Source organism: Telmatherina bonti (genome assembly GCF_933228915.1).
Source record: "Telmatherina bonti genome assembly, chromosome: 5".
Classification (NCBI taxonomy): domain Eukaryota; kingdom Metazoa; phylum Chordata; class Actinopteri; order Atheriniformes; family Telmatherinidae; genus Telmatherina; species Telmatherina bonti.
The window spans coordinates 36,597,683-36,610,761 of record NC_136623.1 but is presented as its reverse complement, the minus strand read 5'-3'; the positions used below and the strand labels follow the sequence as shown (position 1 = coordinate 36,610,761).

General features: G+C 42.8%; 1 protein-coding gene across 2 annotated transcripts in view; it reads left to right on the top strand.

Moving 5' to 3' along the window:
• The window catches only part of LOC306756473 (glutamate receptor ionotropic, kainate 2-like), a gene marked incomplete at both ends in the record, with an annotated part of 320,056 nt that overhangs the window by 262,721 nt on the left and 44,256 nt on the right, over window positions 1-13,079 (top strand). For both annotated transcript variants that reach the window (XM_079241205.1, XM_079241206.1), the window contains one exon: window positions 11,802-12,027. In XM_079241205.1, coding sequence (XP_079097331.1) covers window positions 11,802-12,027 — 226 coding nt within the window. The remainder of the gene's footprint in view (window positions 1-11,801; window positions 12,028-13,079) is intronic.

Genomic DNA, 13,079 nt, shown 5'->3' with positions numbered 1-13,079 from the left:
ACTAGAGGTTTGTTAAGACACAAGACGGCTTGGGTTTTACCAGACGGCTCAATGCTCAAGTGACAATGGACTGGCAGCCGGATCCAGATATACTGCAAAAGATGATCATTGATCCTCTGCAGGTGTGCTGCAAAACACACTTGTGAAAATCAGCCTCCAGGTATTGGTCCATTAGCACCCTCCGGTGGAACCTGAAAACAGCACCGCTCCCACAGAAGACAACCAGGATTCCTTAACCTGATGAACCTAATAAACCTCGGCAAGAGTTTCCTGGACATGGACTTTAATGATATGTCACAGGAGGACAACCATACCTCTAGCCAGGAGCATACAGAGAAACAGAGGTTCTGTTGCAATTAGCAAAGCTTTGGTTCTGGTCCTTGGTGCAGTGAAGGACTGCAATCATGTAGGTCTTTGTGCCTGCAACGGCAATGTGATGATAGACGGTGGTGACCAATATATCTTTTTCATCAGCAGGAAAAAGGGGAGGCAGATAACCAAGTTAGATTTCAAAGGGAGACAGACATGTGGCAGAGGAAACATGCGTGTTGTGAGCATATTTAATACAAGGGAGATGTTGGTTTGAGGGCGAATGGTTGATGGATGTGATGCAGCAGAGGGCAGCTTCCAATTCCTAAAGCATTTGCTCGGTTTGACCATAACTGAGCATGATAACCAGAGGTGAGAAAGACTCACAGGCATCCAATACAGAACAGAAGTGTTTCCTTACCTGGGAAATAAATTGGGGACCACAGTCTGAGGGGATCTCCTGAGGAATGCCCACAAACTGAACATATGTTTGATGAGAGGTTGAGCTGATTGAAAGTAAGTAGTTAGTTTTTTTAAGGGGTATGAGATGGCAGGCTTTTGAAAAATAGTCACCAATAGTAAAAATGGTGGTCATGCCTTTGGAGATGGAAAGTCGAGGGATAAAATCTATGGTTATGTAAGACCAGGGCATGGAGGGAGTTGCAAGTGACGGAGGCAAACCTGTTGGAGCTTTATTACTTCCCTTGTTTCTGGCACAACTAGGATGTACAGATGGATATCTTCGTGAATACTGGACCACCAAAATCTACAAGTGATTAGTGAAACAGTGCGGCTGACTCCAGTATAACATGAGAATTTGGCTGTGAGGAACCAGTGAATGAGATGGAATCTGACAGAAGTGGGAACATAAATGCACTTAGCAGGGCAGGTGCCAGGAGCTGGCTCAATCTGTTAAACCCTTATGAAAAGGTCTTCTATTCTCCAGGTGAGTGTTCCAATGCTACAACTGGGAAGAAAAATGGGAGAAGGGGATTTGTCTGTGTCATCTGGGTAAAATTGACAGGACAGGGCAACTAGTTTGGTGTTCTTAGATCCAAGATAGAAAGAAAAAATGAGGTTGAAGCAGGAGAAAAACAGGGACCAACGGGACTAACGGACTGAGCCACAGATTGGAGTTAGGACAGATTCTTATGGTCAGTCCATACCAACATGACATGCTCTTCACCCTCCAGCCAATGCCTCTACTCCTCCAGAGCCAACTTAAAGGTAATGAGCTCACGATTGCCCATATCGTAGTTCCTTTCCATGGAAGACAAGTGACAGGAAAAAAATCACAAGTTTGAAGAGTCCAAACTTTGAGACAGGACAGCTCCACCTCCAGAATCCGAAGGGTTTACTTCCAGAACAAACTGCTTCATGGGATCTGGTTGCACAAGAATGGGTGCCGGGACAAATTTATTCTTGAGCTCAAGTAAAGCCTTGGAAGATTATGGAGTCCAGGTGAAAAGGGTCTTCATGGAAATGAAAGCAGTTAAAGGGGCAGCTGTCTGACTGTAATTTCTAATGAAACAATGGTAGAAGTTTGCAAAGCTGAGAAACCTCTGTAACTGTTATTGTGTCTGAGGAGTAGGCCAGTCTTGGGCAGCCTTAGTCTTCTCTGGATCTCTGCAAATTTGCCCACCCTCAAAGACGTAGACAAAGAAAGTCATTCAGGACTTGTGAAACTCACACTTTTCTGTTTTCACATATGAACATTTCTCAAGAAGGTGTTGCAGGACTTGACGAACATGTTTCTTCAATTCAATTCAATTCAATTCAATTCAACTTTATTTATATAACGTCAAATCACGGCAATGCCATCTCAAGACGCTTTACAGACAGAGGGGAAAACATAATGAAGGCTAATTCATAATAGCCTATATAAGGAAACCAACAGATTGAATTGAGTCCAACTCAATCTCCCATCCTGAGCAAGCACACTGGCAACAGTGGGAAGGAAAAAAAACTCCCTTTTAACAGGAAGGAAACCTCCGGCAGAACCCGGCTCAGGACAGGCAGCCATCTGCCTCTGCTGTGTGGGGGGAAGAGGACAGAAATATAACAGACAACAGGAACTGCTACTCCCGGCCAGGGAGACCTGCTGAGACAGGAGACATACATGTCAATGATGCAACACTGGTATTGGGGGGGGGGTAAAAGAGAGAGATAAGGAGAGAGAGAAAGAAGCTCAGTGTATCAGGTAACGTCCCTCAGCAAACTAAACCTATGGCAGCATAACTAAGGGATGCTAACCATCCCTAGTTATAGGACTTATCAAAAAGATAAGTCTTCAGCCTAGTCTTAAAGGTGGGGAGGGTGTCTGCTTCCCTAACACTAACTGGGAGCTTATTCCATAAGAGAGGGGCCTGATAACCAAAGGCTCTGCCTCCTGCTCGGCTCTTTGAGACTCTAGGAACCACAAGTAAGCCTGCAGTCTGCGAACGAAGTACTCTGCTTGGTATATAAGGAACTATGAGGTCTTTGATATATAGTGGTGCCTGGTTGTGGAGGGCTTTATATGTAAGGAGAAGGATTTTAAATTCTATTCTAGATTCAACAGGCAGCCAATGAAGAGAGGCTAAAACTGGAGAAATATGATCTCTCCTGCTGGGTCTGGTCAGGACTCAGGCTGCAGAATTCTGTATCAGCTGAAGGCTTTTCAGGGCATATTTAGGACAGCCCAGTAATAGAGTTACAGTAATCTAGTCTCGAAGTAACAAAAGCGTGAACCAGTTTTTCTGCATCACTGAGACAGAATGTCCCTAATTTTGGCTATATTACGTAAATGAAAGAAGGCTGTTTTAGTAACCTGCTTAACATGTGGGTCAAAGGACAGGTCCGAGTCAAATATTACTCCAAGGTTTCTCACTGTAGCACTGGAAGCTAAAGTAATGCCATCCAGGTTCATTACAAAACCAGAAAATTTAGCTCTGAGTTTTTCAGATCCAACGAGAATTACTTTAGTCTTATCTGAGTTTAAGAGGAGAAAATTTCTAGACATCCTAGTCTTTATGTCTATGAGACATTTTTTTTAGCCTATTGGGCTGATTTGTTTAATCTGATTTAAAGGATAAGTATATTTGAGTATCATCTGCATAACAATGAAAGTTTATTCCATGCTGTCTAATAATTTTGCCGAAAGGGAGCATATATAGCGTGAAGAGTACTGGTCTAAGTACAGGACCTTGAGGAACTCCATGACTTACTGTAGTTTGTGAGGAGGACTTGTCATTTACATGAACGAACTGAAGTCTATCAGATAAATATGATTTAAACCAGCTTAACGCTGTACCTGTAATTCCAATCACCTGTTCTAGTCTTTGTAACAGAATGTTATGATCGACTGTATCAAATGCAGCACTAACATCAAGCAAGATAAGTACGGACAGAAATCCTTTGTCTGAGGCCATAAGAAGGTCATTAGTAACTTTCACCAATGCCGTCTCAGTGCTTTCTTATGATCATGGAGTATCTTGGAGTAGATTAGGATGTCATCCAGGCAGACAAAAACAAAGAGATTCAAGAAGTGACAAAGGATGTCATTCATGAGAGCTTGGGACACAGCAGCGTTGCAGTCCAAAGGACATGACTAAATACACAAAGTGATCAGTTGGGGTTTTGAAGGCCATCCTCTATTTAACACCATGTCAAATATGGATGAAATGGCATGGGGTTATGTAAAGGGCAGAGGAAATCTAGGGGATTTTTCTATAACGTATCTCCTAGTTCTTTCCTTACTTTTCTCTCTCAGTTTATTGTTCATTTTCATGGCCAGACTGAAAAGATCATCCAAGGTCTCAAGTTCATTTAGCACAATCAATTCATCCTTGAAGGACTCCTTTAAAGCATGAAAACATGCAATTTTCAAAGCAGTTGATTTCCAGGAAGATGCTGCAGCTAGTGTGTGAAACTCTATGGCAACCTCAGCTACAGGACACTGACCCTGTCTTAACTTCCACAAACCATTAGTTAAAGCAGACTTGTCAGTGTCAAGATCAAAAGAGGCCTTACATTCTCAAATAAATTCCTGAAAGGAACAGCCAAAAACTGGATACATTTGAAACAGGTTCTTTGCCCAATTTAATGCCTTTCCAGTTAGTAAACCCAGAATGAAGGAAACCTTAGCATCAGTGGTAAAGGAACATGGGGCATGATTAAATATGAGGAAACATTGCAGCAGGAAACCACCAGCTAGGCTCAGCTCACCAGAAAATTTCTCAGGAGTTGCAGTAGTGGCATTGAGGAGGGGAACCAAGGCTGAAATAGAAGGTCCAGAGAGTGCACCTCTTGTTAGCTGGTGGGTTTTGGAGGTTCTGTATAAGAGTTGTAAAATGAGCCAGATGTTGAATAGTTGCAAACTGTTGATCACTGAAGGTTTGTAGTGGAATGTTGGTCTGAAAGATTTCTTCTTATGGCTTCTGCTGGGTCTGATTGAGCATGCTGTCATGGTGCTGAGGTGTTTGACAGCTTTTTTCAGTCTTGCTCTCCATTTGGTTTGAAAGAAACTGTAATATTCTTATAAAAGCCTTCACCAAGCAGTGGACTTCATGAAGAAAAAAGGCCCTTGCCTTGCAGTTTGGTTTTCAGTCATTTTATCAGTGCAGTCACATGGACAACAAAGGCAAAGTATGCCTTCCAGCCCTTATCTGAGAGCTCTGGGGTGTCTTTGTCTTTTTTCTTGCCAAACTCTTGCATCTGATCCATTTGACAGCTGTGTAGTAGCAGATGTCTCTATGCTCAGTCTCAGGCTCCTCCAAAGTGCAACAAACTATGATTCAATGCTTGTGTCCCGATGAGCTTCACTATTTTAGTTACATCAATAACATTGTTAAATTTAAGCATGCTGATAAAAATGCAATACAAAAATACCTATTTCTGAGCTGCATTGATTTCTATCACTTTATCTTTAGTGGTCTAATTTTTTTTCCACGACTTGGCTATGGCTTCCAACTAAAGAATGGGGTCACCATCAGTCATCTCCTCTAAATGGATTACATCAAGCTGTATGCTAAGAATGAGCGAGGCATTGACTCACTGATCCATGCCACCAGGATCTACAGCAGGAACATTGGAATGGACATTTGGGACATTCAGACTAGAGAAATGTGGCCAAATGGTAACAAAGAGAAGGAAGCTAGTCCATGTAGAGGGCATTACACTGTAACGGTAGTACGTGATAGACTCAATAAATGCCAGCAACTTGAGATTAGAAAGAATATGATTTAATATTCTCTGGTAGGGATATTAGGCAGGTTCTTGTTGTTCTTCTTAAAGGGAAGAACATAGGTGAGGTTGATTATGGCAATCAAGATCAGCCTTCAGAAAGTGTCCAAAAAAGGTGAAAAGGTATTAAACCAATCAGAACCATGACATACACTCAGAGGGCAGGATAACACATGTGGAGTATATCATTAAGTACCTTGGCACCTGCCACAGCCAAACACCTGCAACAGGAAAGGCTGAGCAGTCAGCTCAATGGTAAGAACAAGGCCATTAATAGCTATGTCTTGCTAGTGATCAGATACCCTGCTGGGATAATAAGCTGGCCAAAGGAGGAAGTTCAGACCATGGAAGTTATTCAAAATGCATGGAAGGTTCCACCTCAAGTCTAGTGTCCAGCAACTATATGCTAAGCACAAAAGAAGGAAGCTGAGGACTAGTGAGCCACTATGCAGAATGAAACATCGAAGCTCCATGAATACATCAGAATGAGGGCCCCAAGGGATGAAGCACTTCGTGAATGTCTCAGACACTGGAACCTGGAGGACAATGAAATGGGGAGTAAAAGCCCCTGCATGGGATGTACCACCGACAGATCACTGAAGTGGCCAAAATGAACAAGTCCTACCAATGGCAAGAGAGGTCTGAACTGAAATAAAACACAGAGGCTGTCAGTTTAGTCAGTTTAGGTGAGTTAGTGCTGGAGTTTCTGTCATGGTTTCGGGTTATTGTTTGTACTGTTGGTGTTGGGCTCTGTTGTTATTACGTCTCGTCTCGTCTCATCTTCATGCCGCTTATCCGGGGTCGCGGGGGCAGCAGCCTAAGCAGGGAAGCCCAGACTTCCCTCTCCCCAGCCACATTTGCCAACTCTGCGGGGGGGATCCCGAGGCATTCCCAGGCCAGCCGAGAGATATAATCCCTCCGGCGTGTCCTGGGTCTTCCCCAGAGGGACATGCCTGGAGCACCTCGCCAGGGAGGTCCAGAAGGCATCCTGACCAGATGCCCGAGCCACCTCAACTGGTTCCTCTCGATGCGGAGGAGCAGCGGCTCTACTCTGAGCCCCTCCCGGATGACCGAGCTCCTCACCCTATCTCTAAGGGAGAGCCCGGCCACCCTGCTGAAGAAACTCATTTTAGCCGCCTGTATACGAGATATTCTTTCGGTCATGACCCACAGCTCATGACCATAGGTGAGGGTATGAACGTAGATCGACTGGTAAATCGAGAGCTTCGCTTTCTGGCTCAGCTCTTTCTTCACCACGACAGACCGGCGCAGAGTCCGCATTACTGCAGATGCCGCACCTATCCGTCCGTCCATCTCACGCTCCATCCTTCTCTCACTCGTGAACAAGACCCCGAGATATTTAAACTCCTCCACTTGAGGCAGGACCTCACTCCCGACCCGGAGAGGACAATCCACCCTATTCCGGCTGAGGACCATGGTCTCAGATTTGGAGGTGCTGATTCTCATCCCAGCCGCTTCACACTTGGCAGCAAATCGCTCAAGTGAGAGCTGGAGATCACGACCAGATGAAGCCAACAGGACCACGTCATCTGCAAAAAGCAGGGACCCAATCCTGATGCCACCAAGCCAAATCCCCTCAACACCTCGGCTGCGCCTAGAAATTCTGTCCATATAAGTTATGAACAGAATTGGTGATAAAGGGCAGCCTTGGCGGGGTCCAACCCTCACCTGAAACAAATCCGACTTACTACCGGCAACGCGGACCAAGCTCTGACACCTGTCGTACAGGGACCGGACAGCTCGCACAAGGGGGTCCAGTACCCCATACTCCCGGAGTACCCCCCACAGGATCCCCCGGGGGACACGGTTAAACGTCTTCTCCAGGTCCACAAAACACATGTAGACTGGTTGGGCAAACTCCCAAGCCCCCTCCAGGACCCTAAAGAGGGTATAGAGCTGGTCCACTGTTCCACGACCAGGACGAAAACCCCACTGCTCCTCCTCAATCCGAGATTCGACTATCCGGCGGACCCTCCTCTCCAGGACCCCTGAATAGACCTTACCAGGGAGGCTGAGGAGTGTGATTCCCCTGTAATTGGAACACACCCTCCGGTCCCGTTTCTTAAAAAGGGGGACCACCACCCCAGTCTGCCAATCCAGCGGTACTGTCCCCGATGTTCACGCGATGCTGCAGAGACGTGTCAGCCAGGACAGCCCCACAGCATCCAGAGCCTTAAGGAACTCCAGGCGGATCTCGTCCACCCCCGGGGCCTTGCTGCCAAGGAGCTTTTTGACCACCTCAGTGACTTCAGCCCCAGAGATAGGAGAGTCCACACTTGAGTCCCCCAGCTCTGCTTCCTCATGGGAAGACGTGTTGATAGGATTGAGGAGGTCTTCGAAGTATTCCTTCCACCGACCACAAAGACCACATAGTGTAAAGACCTGCGAGTCCACTGACCAGAAACTGCTCCACAGCGGACCTGTCAGCTACTCCACTATACCTCTCAGTCCACTTCTTGGTAAAATTCTCAACCCTACTTTTTCATGTTACTCACGTGGCTCCAAAAAGGGTTTGCTACCGCAGAAACTTGAGATGTCTCAGCCTTACGTAGATGTGCGACAGGGTTTACTCTACCCTCCCTCCCAACTCAGACTTTGTTTTACAGTCTTTTAAAGAGGCTACAGAAACATTCTGCTCCTTTCTTGCCTCCCCTAAAGATAAACTATGTCGCCTGGTGTCAGGACCTGCGAGACAAAATTCACCCAGCCCATCCTAATTCTACTGGACCTGTCTACTGCTTTTGACACAGTTGTGCATTACACAATTTAATGCACAATGCAGTGTCTAGAACAGAGGTGTCCAGCTCCGGTCCTCGAGGGCCAGAATCCTGCAGGTTTTCTATGTATCCCTGCTCAGACACACCTGATTCAAATTAATTAGTAGTAGAGCTTAATCAGTTGTGCACGTCATTGGCTGTTTGATCCATTTAGTGGAAGCTAGATGTGTTGGAACAGGAATACATGGGAAACCTGCAGGACCGCGGCCCTCGAGGACCGACTTTGGACACCCCTGGTCTAGAACAACACAACACGTGGTGTTCTTTCATGATATGTCCCTCACTGTAAACATTTTTCAACAGTTTATTTATTTTTTTACAAAACTTGATAATTATGCTAAAGTATTGGAACTGTTTTATATTGGCCTTGATGTACTTTTAATGTTAAACAATTGTTGTCAAGCTACCAGGAGTTTCTCTCCATCATCTGTCAAAACCCAGCTGATCGAACCAGTTATAACGATCTGTTATGCAACAGATTGTACCAGTTTAACCTGAGGATTGTCGAAGATGAGTAATGTAGATGTTTTATAACTGACCATGTTATTTGTTATTTGTAGTTACTGACTGGGACCATAGTTTGTCAAAGATTCAAGCATCTCATAGCATATTCCCTGTATCTTCTTGAAATTCCCAGTGAGTTTTTTTCAGTGATAAAGATTTCATCAGCATTTTCCACACTGATTTGTGAACTGTGTTGCTGGAAAGATTTCAGTATATTTGACAGCTTTCAACAACTGTTGTGAGGCATAACCATGCCAGCAGGGAAGCTGCTGACATTCAGGTATAGCTTATTGAGCTTCCAAAGCCCAAGTAACACCCAGAGAAAGACCCCAGGTCCAGATGAGGTTACAAGATGTGAATGTAGGGGAGAAGTAAAACAGAGAGAATTTCTTCCTTCTCTTGTCATCTAAAATATGAAATCAGCAGCTAATAGAAGCTAAGAGTGCTGATGTGGTCACAGCATGACATTTGGAATGCAGTTATGTGGCTGCAAGAACATGTTTCAGACTCTACTCAGCTCTCAGACTACAGACAAAGACTGCATAGAGTGCGCTCACCTCTGATACCTGTTTATGCTGAGTGTGACGCCATCAGCTCAGTTGTTGCTAAGCTACAACCTCCACACAGTATTCATGGCAGTCTCCTCATCCACACCTCACCATCACAGTTCAGCTTGGTTGTTCAAACGGTTTGTAAAATCATCTAGTCATTTATGTAATTTTGTTTTATTTTTTCCATATTTTAAACTACAACATCATTTTCCTCTTGGGATTATCAATGTTCAGTTCCATACATTTTAATTTAAGGTGACACCCAAACTCACTGCTGCTTAACATACAGGACACAAACTGGAGGCTTTTCACCTCATGCGTCGGGATGTGTCGATAAGTCTGGCCACTGATTGTGTTTTAAGTACAGAAAAACAATCTGACTCCAATCTACAGCACAGATCTGAATACATGAGGGGATTGTAAAGTGTTTACTTATCTGTGGCCACTTCAGTGTGATAAACAGTTTTCTGCATTCTTGGAAAATTGGACGAAAAAACCTCTGCAGAAGACGTAAGATGAATATTGACACCTAAATGAGATTTTTCAGGGGATCTGGAATGTTTGATAAATATAATATGTGTTCAGACACTCTGATTTCTTTGTTGTTTGAAAGAAAATTTTCAAAAATACACTTACCATCCACTTTATCAGCTCCACCTGTTTAACTTCCTTTTCCCACAAATATCTAACCAGCCAATGAAATGGCAGCAACTCAATACATGTAGTCAAGGTGAAGATGACATGCTGATTTTTGAGATTCTGCATGTGGCATGTTGTTACTCTTGAGTATTTGTTGGGATTTTCACACACTATCATCCTAAGTGTTTACAGAGAAGGTCTGAAGAAGAGCAAATTGGCCTTCACATTCAACACATCAAAATCCAAGAGAGCAACTTTGGAATGTGGTGGAACTGGAGCTTCTCATCACAGATGTGCAGAAACTGTGTGAAGGTTCATGTATATATGGAACAAAATCGCTGGGGAATGTTTGCAACAGGTTGAATCAATGGCGCTAAGTATTATTGCAGAGCTGAAGGAAAAGGGGGGAGGGGTCCAACCTGGTACTAGAAGGTGGATCTGACTAATTGGATCATCAGTGTTTAACAGTGCTTTGGAGGAAAGCCACATTGCTCTCCTGATGCAATCATATATGTTGAAATGTTTTAAGAGAACAAAGCCCAGAATGCCCTGCAACACTGGGTTCAGATGGATACATGCTGCTTGTTTTGTGAAGGTTTGAGTGGTCAACAAAATTAGATAATAATGCATTACAGCAAAATGCATTATTCTGTGCTTTTACTATGTCTTTAACAATTCCTTGTATACACTGTTGCATTTTCCAAGATCCCTTTTATGGTTCAAGTGTAATCAGCTCTGAATCTCTGAGTAGAGGCTCTGGGAGGCCCACCACAGCTCTCTGCCTGATTTAGAGTGTAGGTGGTTATCTCTCTCTGTGCATTCACAGCCACTGCTCCTGCCTTATCAGCAGTCTGAAGCTTGCATGCTCAATCGCCTGATTTGTCAAGGGTGACTCCACAAGATTCTGATAGGCACTCTGCAAATCACCCAGTTGATCTAAAATATCGACCAGCCACAAAAAGTCATTACACACAATAATGGCGGGCGGGACCTTGAAGATGTGACTTAATTAGGTTTCAAATAGTTTCAAAAAGGCCTTCAAATCTGCTCGCCTGGGGAGTAATGCACTGCTGGATTTTTCTCAGTGATTACAGGTGTTGAGTGAGTAAGGCACACAGGCATTGACAGTGCAAGCACTGCTTCTACCTAAGGGAGTTAGTCAGAGGAAAGACATGAAGGCGCAATGTTCTAATACAACACACATCCTCATTCGTTTCATCCTTTGTTCCCCTCATAAACAATAATCACCTAAACAGACAAATTATTTATATGTTACGCAAGCAAGTAATTGTAAGTTAAGTGATCTTCAGGCCTGAACAGAGCTGCTTACATTCTCAGTAGTATGAATTTTATGGCTGTTGTAGTTTCTTTTGTCACTTAGACCATCATGAATTAGACGTGTCTAGAAACTGTTCAGGCCATGCCAAAGTCAAAAAAGAGTCCCGACAGATGTCCTCAAAGTAAATAAAGAATATCTCAGGTGATGTGACGTTCATGGAGAATGAATTCCCAGAGTCAGAAATGCTGTCTGTGAGAAATATGTTATCATCCCTATCTGATGGATAGGGATGAAAACTAACGTAGTGCTAACGTAGATTCATGAACACAGATGTCGTTGATCAGCTTCAGTCTGGTTTTGTCAACATTAGGGTAAAATATCTAAGTAGCAGTTGAAAATAAACACCATTGTTCTTTTTAACTATTCTTTCTGCAGTAATGATTAAGTTGACAAGAATATTTTTTTGTACTCACAGTGTCATTGTTGGCCTCCTCACAGAAAACCAAGATTTCCACATATGATAAGATGTGGGAGTTCATGAGCAGTCGGAGGCACTCTGTTATGGTGAAGAATGTGGAGGAAGGCATTCACCGTGTGCTCACCTCAGACTACGCATTCCTCATGGAGTCCACCACCATCGAGTTTGTAACACAGCGCAACTGCAATCTCACACAGATTGGAGGCCTTATTGACTCCAAAGCCTACGGCGTTGGCACACCGATGGGTATGTATGCTCTTCTTTCATTATGCTTCATCATTTCATTGCACATACAAGTGACCTGCTGTGTTACCCAAAGTGTGAGGTTTTACTTCCTACAGCCTGCATTACAATTACAAGTTTGTGCAAAATAATATAATTCCAAATTTGTTTGGAACATCTATAGCTAGATTTAGTTTCCATTTCACAAAGCAAATTATTTTTTATTGTTATTGGTTGCTGCAAGTTAAAAAGCTCTGCTTTACATCCCAAAAAGTAACATGTGATGGAATACATGAAATTTCTAGGGTTTTGTGTGGCATGCAAAATGGTGTAGCACAAACATGCCATGTTTCACATTATGTGTAAGAAGGTGTGACATTTCATTAGTAGGCTCAGCAGATTTTTACAGTCCTGTTAGGAACACAGTGAAAAGAGATCTCTGGTTAAATACCTGCAGAATTAATGCTGGTAACTGGTACACTCTAAAAACTAATGTTCTGGTTCAACAAAAAAAATTAACGCAACAGTTTGCATCAGTCTTTTTGAGTTGTGATAACTTCTTGTGAAATTATGTTCAACCAAAATACAACATTGAGTTAGGTTAAGTAGATTTCCCTTTATAATCAGAGGTATTTTTAATTGCAGCTCGCTTAATATTTAGTAGTACAAACACATGTTTTTGAGTTGAATATTTAAATAAATTAAGTATTTTAGTTCATTTTTTCACATTATTTGAAAGGAATTTTTAAGTGTTATGAACACAATTGCCATAATCATAAACAAAAGTTTTCAAGTAGATTAATTGTAAAAATCAAGTTTTCCCAACAAAGTTTTTCACATGGTTTTAAATTATTTTTATGTGTGTTATGAACCGAATTGAATAAAAAATTGAAGTTGTTCCAATTAAATTTTCTTTAATTTCATGTTTTGTTCATAGCTTGTAAGAAATTAATTAGTTGAACAACAAAATTGTTTGCAATTAACTTTTTTTATTTTATTTTAAACAATAGTTGTAATTTTGAACAGACAATATTTAAGTCTGGATTAAAAGAAAAACATATTTGAACTCCCCTTCA